Raw genomic sequence first — 12,680 nt, 5'->3', positions numbered from 1 at the left:
CGCTTGCCGTTTCCCGAGCCTGGCAAAGCTTGGCCATTAGCATGAACAGTCGCCTTGCACACATCAGACATATGATTCGGCCTACCACACCGACCACACAAGAACATGGGGAACTTCACCTTCTGCGCTTTCTTCCCCTGCTTCTTGCCAGCCTGTGCAATCCCCCGCTGCGGCTGCTTGCCCTGCGGCGCCGCCCAAACCGGCTGCACAGCGGCAGCCACGGCAGCCAACTTCCGATCCTGGGGGACGATGTCCGCACAGGCCTCCGCTATCTCAGAGACAGTAGGATCACCAGGCAGAGCCACTATGACTTTCCTACAAGCAGCATTGCAATTGCACTTGACAAGGTTCGTAATCGTAATGCTCCTTGCCACAGGATCAGGCACCTGCCTCTCCACAGATGCAATCAGCCTTTCCGCAAACGTCATGAAAGGCTCGTCATCCCCCTGGACAATGGTCGGGAATGGCGGCCTCGGAGCAGCCATTTCCAGGGTCTGAACAATCGCAGCCATGCCCAGCGTGTGGCACTGTTCAAGCACAAGGGGATCAAATCCAACCTGCCCTTGAACATTCTCATAAAGCCCTGTTCCCAGCAGCATGTCAGCGACAACCCCACGCCTGGGGTCCTGCGGACCCAGCGTAGCATTCCGCAACACCGCGTGGGCCGCCAACCGAGCCCACTTGGTTTCAAAGACACCATACTGCACAGGGTCAAAAAGAGAACATGCCACACGACGGAGATCGTAAGGCGTCAGCCTATCTGAATCAACCCTCCGGAGAGTCTGCATAACCTCAGCGGACCCCAAACCATGCTGAGCAACTGCCTCACGGAGCTCCTTCTCCAGCTTATATGAAAGGGGTTCATGGGTGTTATGAGCAACACCCCTGAGCACAGGGAAAACCTGAGGATCCCCTGGCAAAGCCACCGCACCTGATGCTCCCTGGTCCTCAGGCCCAACAGGGGCAAAAGACGAAAATCGCCTGGGAGCCAGGCCAACACCACTCGGCCCTGGGCCCCCCGCAGCACCGGCAGAGCCAAAGGAGCCCACCCCGCGACCCTGCAGGTGCCGCGAGGAAACAGGCTCATTCATCTCATCAGTCTTGGTTTTCGCCTCTCGCCAAAAATGTTCGGGACGCATGGTCACCTGACAGGCGGGAAGCGTCCACAAATTCGACGAGGAAGTGCCATGGCCCCAGGCACCCACCGGCCTCCCGCTGGCCGTGTCAACAGGTGCGCTAAAGGTAAACACCCCAGCGCCCTGTCGTGTTACAGCTCCAGCAGGGGGCGCCCCAGCGGACGCAGGTACCGTCCCGGCCCGCAAATCCGGCGCAGGCCGGGACGAGACCGGCGTGGGGCCCCCGGCTCCCGACACAGGGGAGGGACGGGACGCCAAGAGAGACGCAGTCCGTGCAGCTGCGTCGCTGCGGGATGGCACCAGGGAGCCCGGCAAGCCCCCTATGAGGGTCCGTCCCAAACCACAAGACTGCCCAGTGGGTACCGCCCCCACTGAGCAGAGAGGGATGGGCTGCCCGCCCACCGGAGCGGGGCCGGACAGAACGCCGACCGATGCCCCACCCCCGGCTGCGTCCACCGACTGCGCACGCTCAGCGGGCTGCGCCGGCCCAGGGACGGGCGAAGTCGCCCCCCCCCCCGCTGATGAGCCCGGCTCGGAGGTGGGCGACCCCGCCCCTGCCGTGGCCAGGGGGAACTTCGTGGAAACACCGCAATTCGGACACCAGGTCGTCACCGAACCAGACTCAAGCCGAGGCGGAGGCTGGCCCTCAAGAACCGGAAAGGCACAAAGAAAAGGCAACCCGTCCCCCACCCCACCGCCCACGCCGGGCGAAGCAGGACGAGGACAGCCCGCCGAATCCACAGAGCCCGCAGAAACCCACGGGGCTCCGCCCCCCAGCACACCGTCCGGAGGTGGGGAGGGGGACTCCACATCGGACAAAAACTCAAACTCCCCCTCCTCCACGTCCGAGGCAGAAGAGCTTCCCCAGGAACTCCAAGGGGTACAAGAGCCAGACCCCTCCCAAAGCTCCACACATCTCTTCCACTGCACCAGCAGCGGTCCCGCATCTAGAGTGCAATCGTCAAGAAGGGCCTCCATGAGGCGGGTCCTCACACGAGACCACTCCTCCCTGGAGAACACCTTCTCAGGACCCGAAAGAAACCCTCGCTCCCGGGCCCACAGAAACAATCTCTCGAAGTCATCCCAGGAAACAGAAATCTGTTTCCACTCCAGGACCCCTCTCCAAAGATCCAAAAGGAGGAGATCCTCCTCAAAACCCACAGCGCTCGCCATTACCCCAAGAACCGCAGGCAAAGCACCAAAGAGGGGGGGGGAAAACCTCACCGCAATCTGCTGCAATACACACGTCAGGGTCACCAGATGTCGCTATAGGACACAAAAGAACACACGCTCACACCGTTCTCAAGGTGAAAGAGAAAAAAAGGGCCATTTATTTTCTGACACCAACATTTATAGTTTTCCAAAAGTGACAGTGGATTGGAGGGTGACAGTGGCACCTCTCCAATGCCACTGGTTAAACCAACAGTCCATCAACTCTCTCCTCCTCCATAAAGGAATGCAAAACAATGAGTTATTTACAGAAAGTGTGTGAGAAAATTCACTACAAGAATGTCAACATCAGAAGGCTTAGAAAATCTTAAAAACCCAGGGTGACACAGATACACCAGTCTGGGCAGAACAGTGGATGCTCAGTAAACAAAAACTGAAGGCACTCGAGGAGCTAGTGGAAGAACAGCTGAAAAAAGGTCACATAGTGTTGACTACATCTCTGTGGAACTCTCCAGTGTTTGTCATCCAGAAGGCTGACAAAAAGAGATGGCGGCTCCTCCATGACCTCCGGCAAATTAATAATGTCATTGAAGATATCGGCTCTCTCCAACATGGTATACCATCCCCAGAGATGCTCCCCCAAAATTGGTATTTGGCTGTCATTGATATAAAAGATTGTTTTTTCCAAATTCCCCTACACCCTGACGATGCACCACATTTCGCATTCTCGGTCCCCACCATCAACAGGGAAGCCCCGAGGAAAAGGTACCATTGGACAGTTCTTCCTCAAGGACTAAAAGCCTTGCCATGGATCTGCCAATGGTATGTCTCTTCCTTACGGTCCCCGGTGCGTGCAGCCTCAGAGAAGGCCATCATCTATCATTATATAGATGATATCCTTGTGTGTGCCCCCAGTGATGATTTACTCACCCACGCACTTGACCTAACAATCAATGCATTGATTGTTGCAGGGTTCGAGCTCCAGGAAAAGAAAATTCAAAAGATGCCACCTTGTAAGTATTTGGGCTTAGAAATTGGAAATAGGACCATTGTTCCTCAAAAATTAGAAATCAAAATGAGTATCGAGACCCTTCTGGATGTCCACAAGTTTTGTGGGTCTTTAAATTGGGTAAGGCCCTGGCTAGGTCTGACCAACGAAGACCTTGCCCGTCTTTTCAATTTATTGAAAGGGGGAGAGGACTCGAGTTCTCCTAGGGCTATTACCCCAGAGGCACAGAAAGCTCTAGAAAAAGTTCAGAGAGCAATGTCCACAAGACAGGCCAACTGATGTTGGCCTGACCTGCCATTCAAATTTATCATCTCAGGTAAGTTGCCACACCTCCATGGAATCATTTTCCAGTGGGCGCAGAAACAAACACCTAAGGCAAAAGAAACACTTAAAGAGGGCCAGGACCAGAGGGACCCTCTCTTGATCATAGAGTGGGTTTTCCTCAGTCACCAAAGGTCCAAGAGAATGACAAAGCCCCAGGAGCTGGTAGCAGAACTGATCCGGAAAGCTAGGACCCGGATCAGGGAGCTGGCAGGATGTGACTTTGAGTGCATTCACATTCCAATCGGGTTAAAATTGGGCCGAATTACTAAGGCAATGTTGGAACATTTGCTTCAAGAAAATGAGGTTTTGCAGTTTGCTCTGGATTCCTACTCAGGACAAATTTCTATCCATCGGCCGGCCCACAAAATTTTCGAACAAAAAGTTCAATTCACTCTGAAATTGGGAAACGTTCAAAGTAGGAGACCTTTAAAAAAAGTCTCTGACTGTCTTTACAGACGCGTCCAGGAGATCCCACAAATCCGTTATGACTTGGAAGGATCCTCAAACTCAGCAGTGGGAGATGGACATTGCTGAGGTGGAAGGTTAACTTCAGGTTGCTGAGTTGGCTGCAGTTGTTAGGGCCTTTGAAAAGTTCTCGGAACCATTCAATCTGATTACAGACTCTGCCTATGTGGCAGGAGTAGTATCCAGGGCAGATCAAGCAATACTGCAAGAAGTGTCTAACATCGCACTTTTCGAATTACTCTCAAAACTTCTAAAGTTGGTCTCCCACTGAGAGCAACCATTTTATGTGATGCACGTCAGGTCACACACCGACTTGCCAGGGTTTATCGCTGAAGGAAACAGAAGGGCAGATGCTCTTGCTGCACCTGCAGAGATGGCCCCTCTCCCAAATGTTTTTGAACAGGCAAAAATCAGCCACCAGCTTTTCCACCAAAATGCACCTGGCCTCGTTTGTCAGTTTCACAACACTCAAGAACAGGCCAGAGCGATTGTGGCCACATGCCCCAATTGCCAACAACATGCACTCCCTACGATGAGCGTGGGAGCAAACCCAAGGGGGTTGAACAGTTGTGAACTGTAGCAAACAGATGTAACACACATACAGTCATTCGGGCAGCAGAAATATGTACATGTCAGTGTAGATACCTTTTCTGGAGCAGTCTATGCCTCTGCTCACACGGGACAATCATCCTCTGATGCCATAAAGCACCTCCTACAGGCTTTCTCTTTCATGGGCATCCCCAAGGAGTTGAAAACCGATAACAGGCCCACTTATAAATCCAAGGAATTCAGGAGTTTCCTGCAGCAATGGGGAGTAGAGCACAAAAAAGGCATCCTCTACTCCCCTACAGGTCAAGCCATAGTAGAAAGGACTCACTGTGATATCAAAAGAGTCCTGAACCAGCAACATCAGGTCCTGAAAGTGGAACCTCCCCACATCCGGTTGTCCAGAGCACTGTTCACAATCAATTTTCTGAACTGTTCTTTTGACAGCCTGAATCTGCCCATCATACGCCACTTTGGGGAGAGCAGTCAGATGTCAGTGAAGGAAAAGCCTCCAGTCTTAGTAAAGGACCCTGAGACTTGGAAGACAGTGGGACCTTACAAATTGGTTACATGGGGATGTGGATATGCCTGCGTGTCCACCCCCTCTGGTTTAAAGTGGATTCCATCCAAATGGGTAAGGCCCTATGACCCCAAGGTCTCAGGGAAGTCTACAGAAGTGCCCCAGGTTGCTAATGCTACCTGAAGGAGATGGCGCGCATGGTCCCTGGAAGAAATTCCATTTACACATCCTATCTGAAATAGTTCGTAATATATTTCTGTCTTAAGTTTCCTTTTACCGGTTTAGATCCTGCTGTTCGTGTGCAGTCTCAAGACATCATGAGACCAAGTCTGCTCCTTGTCCTACTCGCGATCATTCCACCAGCGACCTCCTGCATAGTCCCTCAGCCCAAAGCAAATGTATGGACCACCTGGGCCAAAGCCCTTGGACAGGATCACATCCGTCTCTCCACAGCAACAGCCTCTGACCCCCTGTCAACTTGCCTGGTGGGAGTTCCTTTTAAATCCGCAGAGTTCCCAAACAAAATGTGGCATGCTTTAAATGAAGTTAACTCACTCGCACTCAGGCAGAGTGGAAATTTTCCAGGGTAGAAATCCATTTTGATTTAGGTGGAATATACATCTTTGAGTTAAGTCTGTAGCTTGCTGTTTAGTCTGACTGCCTGTTCTCTTGAAGGGCCTGTGCTTGGAGGGACTGCTTCAGCCGAAGGACAAGAGATAAGGGGGGAGGAGGGGGGCAGACAAAGCAGGGCAACCTGACCCAGGAGTTCTTTCTGAAGAATTAGTGGCAAGTGTCACTCGAAATCAGTGGAATGAATATGTATGAACCTATTGTGAAATTGAATGCATATGTATTTGAGAGGGAGATAAAAGGAGATCTGGAGTTCTCAGAGGTACGCATGTCATTTTAGGGGAACGATTCCCACATGCGTCCAGCACTGTAATAAACATACCGGCTTTACAACTTTCACAAAAGTTGTGGAGTTTTGTTTATCTCCGCAAAACAGCACCTCCCCCTGGTCACTACCCTGATGACAATCCTTTACTGTTATGGCAGGAGTGGGCAAGACAGTTACAAATGCCAAAAAGGGAGCCACAAGAATTCCATCTCTTGGGCTCCATGAATGCAACTTTTTGACTTCACTTTAAATTTAATCCCCAGTTACCATATTATGAAGTTGAACTGAACACCTATCCTCACCCTAGCAACCCACACTATACAGACAAACACTGGTGCAAAAATTCAGTCCTAGTCATGCACTCATCAAGTGATGATTATAAGCCCCGTGAGCTCCCAAAAAGTGTGTTTTTAATATGTGGAGACAGAGCATGGGCAGGTCTCCCCTCTTGTCTGCTCAGAAGTCCATGCACCTTTGGCAAGCTGAGCCTGTTTACCCCAAATCGAAGAAATCTAATGCATTGGCAAATAAAAAACAATACACATAAATTGGCTATCCAAAAAAAGGACCTAAGGCAATTAGACCCAGACTGTAATTTGGAAATTGTTCACTGGTCCAGATTGAAGGCCACCGCAATTACAGTCCTTCTGCTGTGGATCTTGGCAGCAAAAAGCATGGGACAATTAGGTCAATTGGAATGTTGGGTTGTAAAACAGGCAAACCTCACTTCTACTGCCCTGACTGACCTCATATCAGATAAGGAAATTACCAGGAAAGCCACCATTCAAAACAGGGCGGCCATAGACTATCTGCTCCTCCTGCACAACCATTGCTGTGAAGAATTTGAAGGTCTCTGCTGCCTCAACTTGTCATTGAAAGAAGAGAACATCCATGTCACGATCAACAAAATGAAAACCATGGTGAACGACATCAAGACAGAAACAGACGACTGGCTGAGTGGACTGTTCAAGGGCTGGGGACTCTCAGGCTGGTTAGGATCTATTCTGAAAACTGTGTTTTTAATGCTGTTTATTCTAGTTATTGTTATTGTAGTTGTTAGCATTGTTTTTGAGCCAATCAAGCGCACAGTTTACAAGCTAATTTCAAGCTCGTCTTCCCCTCCTGAAATATACCATTTGGAAGCCCCTAGTGCTCCAATGGAAGACCTGGAAACCTCAATGCAAAATACCGACCCTCCTGAAGAGGAGGAACCAGCTTACCAACCGTAGTTTGGCGAGCATTCTGCCCCCCAAACCCAGTCCTCTTCATTTTAAACAAAACGAGGGGGACATGTTGCAGTGTGCTTTCATGGTTTACCTCAGAACCCCAGTTCCTCCCCTGAAGATTCCCTCCCAGGTGTGTCAGTCATCTATCCTTTCCCCACCCTGACCCCTGCCAAGCACTGTCTTTCAATCCTGGAATTCCAGAAAGGCGTCAAGTGATTGGGCAGATTCAAAAGATGCCCTCTACCCCCGGGGCGGGGGGGGGCATTGGGCCATCCAGGTGTCCTTTGTCCTTTGAGACCTCCCCTCCTGTGCCTGCTTGGTGAGCTCCCTACCCCTTCCCTCCTCCCCTTCCCCTGGGTAAAAAGAGTGAGCAACCACGTGGTGGGGGAGTTCTGTTGGAGCAGTTGCTGGATTCAGAGGCCTGTGGGCCAGAATAAAAGCTCTGCATTAAAACCCTCCATCAGAACCGACTCCTTTCCTTCACCATCGCCTTAAAGCTTCTCTGTCAGAGGAAAACCTGAGGAGCGGACTCTCCATGGGACGAAGCTCTATGCCGCCACCACCGGAGCCCCGGCATACCTAGACTCGTCTCCACGCGCCCAGCTGCAACATCCAGCTAGCTGAAAGTGTCTCTGGGATGAAACACCACAGTTGCCACTATTTGGTTCAGATGCAGGGGCCAGACAAGCCAAGGCACATCCCATCTGCAATATTGGTAATACCAATAGGGGTGGATAACATAAACAGTGGCATTACATATAGTAAGCACAAAGGCAGTGGCCACATTAGAAGCAGGATCATAGGTGAAATTTACCTTAGTCCTATTCAGGATTGAAATTTTCTTTCAAAATCAATCGCATTATCTCAGACAATCTTTCGAATTTCAGCAGGAAAATTACCTTCACCCCCTTCCCGTATGATCAGAGCTGCTGTTGCCTGCATCCATAACTGTGCTTGTATACAACTGAAAGCTAAAGACACATTATCTTGAACTGTACTAAGCGCTTCTACTATTAACTTGTGGTCTTGGTCCCTGACCTTTTCCCACTTTGGCAGTACTTTTGAAATTTGCCACTGGCTAGTTCCTAATGCCAATAGAGATGACTGTAAAGGCTGCTTCAATTTTGCTAGGCCACCTGCTGCATTGGCCAGTTTATTCATCAGTATTTCTGAATCAATTCCATTTAAAACTCCTAATCCTGTCCCTAATATCCCAGTTAGATCCTTTCTTATTCTGCTCCTGAGGTGTACTTGTCTTTGTAACCACGTTGTCCAGTCCTTAAAGGATGTCCTTAGGAAAGAGGAGCAGGCTGGTTGGATTTCTGAGATGTTAATTTGCATTAGCAATTATAGCATCTATATTAAAATTAAATGAGAGCCCAATAGCATCATGAGCCCAAAGAGAAGTCACTTCTGTTATAGATGGATAATGAGATGATTGGCTCTCGCAATTAAACAATATCTATTGTGTGAATATTAAGAAAAGCTTTAGTGATGTATAGTTAGGTTATTGTAGTTTAGATGTCCTCTGTTCCCCCCATAGTTCCCATCCCCCTCCCTCCTCCCCTGTATTGTGACCATCAGACAGCCAGGGTTGTCTAGGACAGGTAAAAAAGAAGGCATGCACATGTGCCCTTTACATGGGGCAGTTGGGAATGGAAAAGCTTGTTGCTTAGAGGGTGCAGCATGGCAACACCTGATCTCCAATCAAGTTACAAGAAAGCAGTTTCCACCAATAAATGGCAAAGAAGAGCTAACTGACAGACTTTGGGAGGGGCCAGGGCTGGCTGATGCAACCCCCAGGGGTATAAAAGACAGAATATCCATCTTGAAGATGAACTGGCCACATGGTATGCATGGGGGCAGTTCCCAGCAGTGCAGCTTTTTCCTTATGTAGTCCTTTGTTGTATTTTTGTTAAGGTTTAATAAACTGTTTTAAATTTTCAAAGTGAGCAGTTATTTCTCACACATCTACAGGCTGTATTATTGTGAAATTACACCAACAATCTGATTTATTTGGGCTATCACAACTTCCCGGTACCTGTATAAAGGAGAGGTTGAGACTAATTTGATTTGGTCTCTCATGAATGGTCTTATTGACCACCCAGTATTCTACCCTGATTTCTTCTCTTCTGATCCCTTGAAGTGTCCACAGTTCCCATTCCTGTCACTCCTGCTCCCCATATACCTGATTCCTGTGGATTACTACAGTGGATAGGTTTAAATCTTTTATCTCAGAAAGTTCTCCCATGGATCCAGTATACTGATTAAAAGCCTGGGACCAAGGCCATTCAGCATCGCTTTGTATAGAGGTACTCTCTAATTCTAAGACTCCAATTATAATTATATACAAAACAATTCTGTAAATGAAATTACAAACTACCCCCAGCCGCAATATACTCATTTTGCCTGAGCAAGTTTTAGTCTCAGTTCATTGTCTCCTGGTGTCACTTTCCAAGGGGCTTCTGGGGCCTTCTTCACTCAAGAGTGGTGGATCCAGGCATTCTGCTCCTTGATCTCGATCACGGTGAAGGTGGTGAGAAACACCTAGAATAGTCCCTGCCACTGTGGTTCCAAAGTCTTTTCTGCAAGAGACTTAACATATACATAATCTCCAGGCTATATGTTATGTACTGGTCCATCTAGCTCCCTGCTCCGAGTTCTAGCCACATGTTTTTGATTTCTCTGAGCTGTTTACTTAAATGAAATGTGATCCTCTATGCGAGGATATTGTGGCTGGAACTCTGAAGCATGGTACTATTTCTTGTAATAATACCCTGGTCACCTCTCGAGCCTTGACAGTTCTGGTGGGGAACGCTTCTGGCCACCCTGAAAATGTATCTGTCAATACTAATAAATACAGATACCCCCCTCTTTCCTTAGGAGTTCTGAAAAGTCAATTTGCCACTGCTGTCCAGGCCCATACCCCCTCCAAATCTCACCAAGTTTTGGTCTAGGGATATTTTTGGGGTTGGTCTGGTGGCAAAGATCACACTGTTGGGTCACTTGAGTAATAGTGGCATATAAATTCCTGGCAATGATTCTTTCAATTAAATAGATGTTTAGGGCATCTATTCCCCAGTGTGTTTTCTGGTGCTCCTCCCTTACTAGTGACCACAGCAAATGGGAAGGGATTACCAGCTTCCCTTCAATGGTAGCCCTCCCTTCTTGGTTCTATGTCCCTTTTTAATCTTTGATTAGTTTTCTCTCTTTCTTATTATATTCTGTCTTACCTGTAATTAGAGCTCTTTCAATAGTTACCTCACCTTTCACTGCTTCCTTCGCCTCTCTATCCGCCAGCTCATTTCCTTCCTCCAATTCTGAGCTCACTCTCTGGTTTGCCTTAATATGCATAACTGCTACCTTTTCAGGCAGCTGAACTGATTCCAGCAGCCAGATTATCTCTTGTGCATGTTTGATGTTCTTTCCTTGTGAGGTTAGCAGTCCCCTCTCTCTCCAGATGGCTCCATGTGCATGCACAACTCCGAATGCATCCCTTGAGTCTGTATAGATGTTTATTCTCTTTCCTTTTGCCATTTCCAAGGCACGGGTCAGGGCAATTATCTCAGCCTTCTGCACAGAGGTGCCTGTTGGTAAGGGTCCGGATTCTATTACCTCTCTGCAGGTAGTGACTGCACATCCAGCATGTTGCTTCCCACTGGCAATGTAGCTACTCCCATCAGTGAACCAGGTCTCTGCATCATCCAAAGGAGTGTCCTTTAAGTCTGGGTGGCTGGAGTAGGTAGCTTCAATGGTCTCCAGGCAATCGTGGTGTACTGCTTCTCCTTGATTTCCACTGAGAAAGGAATCTGGGTTGACAATATTAGTCACCACTATCTCTACATCATCTTGCTCTACCATGATGGCCTGGTATTTCAGAAACCTCTGTGGTGAAAGCCAGTGGCCGCCCTTTACTTCCAGTACTGTAGACACTGTGTGGGACACTAGCACAGTCTATTTCTATCTCAGAGTAAACTTGCATGCCTCTGGAATATTCAGCACGACTGCTGCTACAGCTCTGAGGCAACCTGGCCATCCTTTGGCTGTTGCATCTAGTTGCTTGGAAAAGTAAACAACTGCTCTCCAATATGGACCCAAGTCCTGAGCCAATATTCCCAGGGCAATTCCCTGTCTTTCATGGGGAAATAGAAAGAATGGTTTACTTACATCTGGAAGTCCCAAAGCTGGACCTGACATGAGGGCACTCTTTAGCTGGTGAAAGGCCCATGTGGCTTCCTTTGTCCACTGGAGATCTCTGTTTCTATCGGCAATAAGAGCATAGAGGGGTCTGACGAGCAGTCCATAATTATTAACCCACAGCCGGCACCACCCTGCTATGCCTAAGAAGGTTTGGAGTTCCTTTATTGTCTGGGGTTTCGGGGTTTGGCATATGGCTTCCTTGTGAGCCTGCCCTAGTCTATTGCCCAGGACTGACCTCATACCCCAGGTAGATTACCTTCTGTTTCACTCTCTGTGCCTTTTTCTTTGATAGTCTGTATCTTTGGAGTCCTAGGAAATTCAAAAGGCTTACTGTCCAGGCCACACATGCTTCCCTCATCTGAGTGGCTACTAGAAGATCATCCACGTACTGCAATAGACTTCCTTCTTCCTGTGGAGCTTCCCAGGACTCTAGATCTTTTGCAAGTTGTTCCCCAAACAGAATAGGGGAATTTTGAAGCCTTGAAGGCCTTGAGGCAAGACAATCCATGTGAGCTGGGTTTTGCACTGGCTTTTAGGGCTTTCCTATTCAAATGCAAAAATTTTCTGGCTGGTTTTGAGAATAGGGAAGCAAAAGAAGGCATCTTTCAGATCTAAAATGGTAAACCAGGTTAGTTCAGGTGTCAAACATGTTAGCAAGTTGTTTGGGTTTGCCACCAACCGGTGCAGATCAGGCTTTTACTGCCTGACCCTAGCTGGTTGTTTTCCTTAACTTGCACAACGTGCGGGGCATACTACAGCAGAAGGCAGACAAATGGCTCACTGATGCAAGGTTGCTGAAGTATGAGGCCATTTTGATTCACTCGCAGGATTTGGAGTTGAGAACAACAACAGCACAGAACCCTGCGCAGTTTTTGTTTGGGGAAGCTTCAGAGGAGCTGATTCATGGTTGCGTGGAGGTGGTTGAATTGCAAACAAAGATCAGAGAAAATTTAGAAGAGGAAGAGTTGGATAAAGGAGAGAAGTGGTTTGTGGATGGATCAAGCACGGTCGTTGAGGGGAAAAGGAAATCAGGATACGCAGTTGTGGATGGAAGGATGGGAAAAGTGCTGTACTGGTTTAGGGCAAATTTGGAGGAGAATTTCCAAAGGAGGGCCCCTCCAGTAAGCAAACCCACACGGCCCCTCCCCCCAACCAGTTCGGGAAGAATTCCTCGGAGAGAAGTCAA

At 48.7% G+C, this 12,680-nt stretch overlaps 1 protein-coding gene across 1 annotated transcript; it reads left to right on the top strand.

Moving 5' to 3' along the window:
• The first annotated feature begins 597 nt into the window (after positions 1–597).
• LOC139599009 (uncharacterized) lies at positions 598–9,242 on the top strand. The gene is made up of 5 exons (XM_071445938.1): positions 598–743; positions 953–1,064; positions 1,153–3,128; positions 3,278–3,319; positions 4,095–9,242. Exons 1-3 carry the CDS (start codon positions 598–600, stop codon positions 2,626–2,628), a joined length of 1,734 nt encoding a protein of 577 aa, XP_071302039.1. The 3' UTR covers positions 2,629–3,128; positions 3,278–3,319; positions 4,095–9,242.
• Positions 9,243–12,680: the final 3,438 nt, after the last annotated feature.

The sequence above is a fragment of the Agelaius tricolor genome, unplaced genomic scaffold (genome assembly GCF_023055355.1).
Source record: "Agelaius tricolor isolate 1412-34295 unplaced genomic scaffold, bAgeTri1.0.p SCAF_21, whole genome shotgun sequence".
Classification (NCBI taxonomy): domain Eukaryota; kingdom Metazoa; phylum Chordata; class Aves; order Passeriformes; family Icteridae; genus Agelaius; species Agelaius tricolor.
This window is presented reverse-complemented; position numbering and strand designations above follow the sequence as displayed.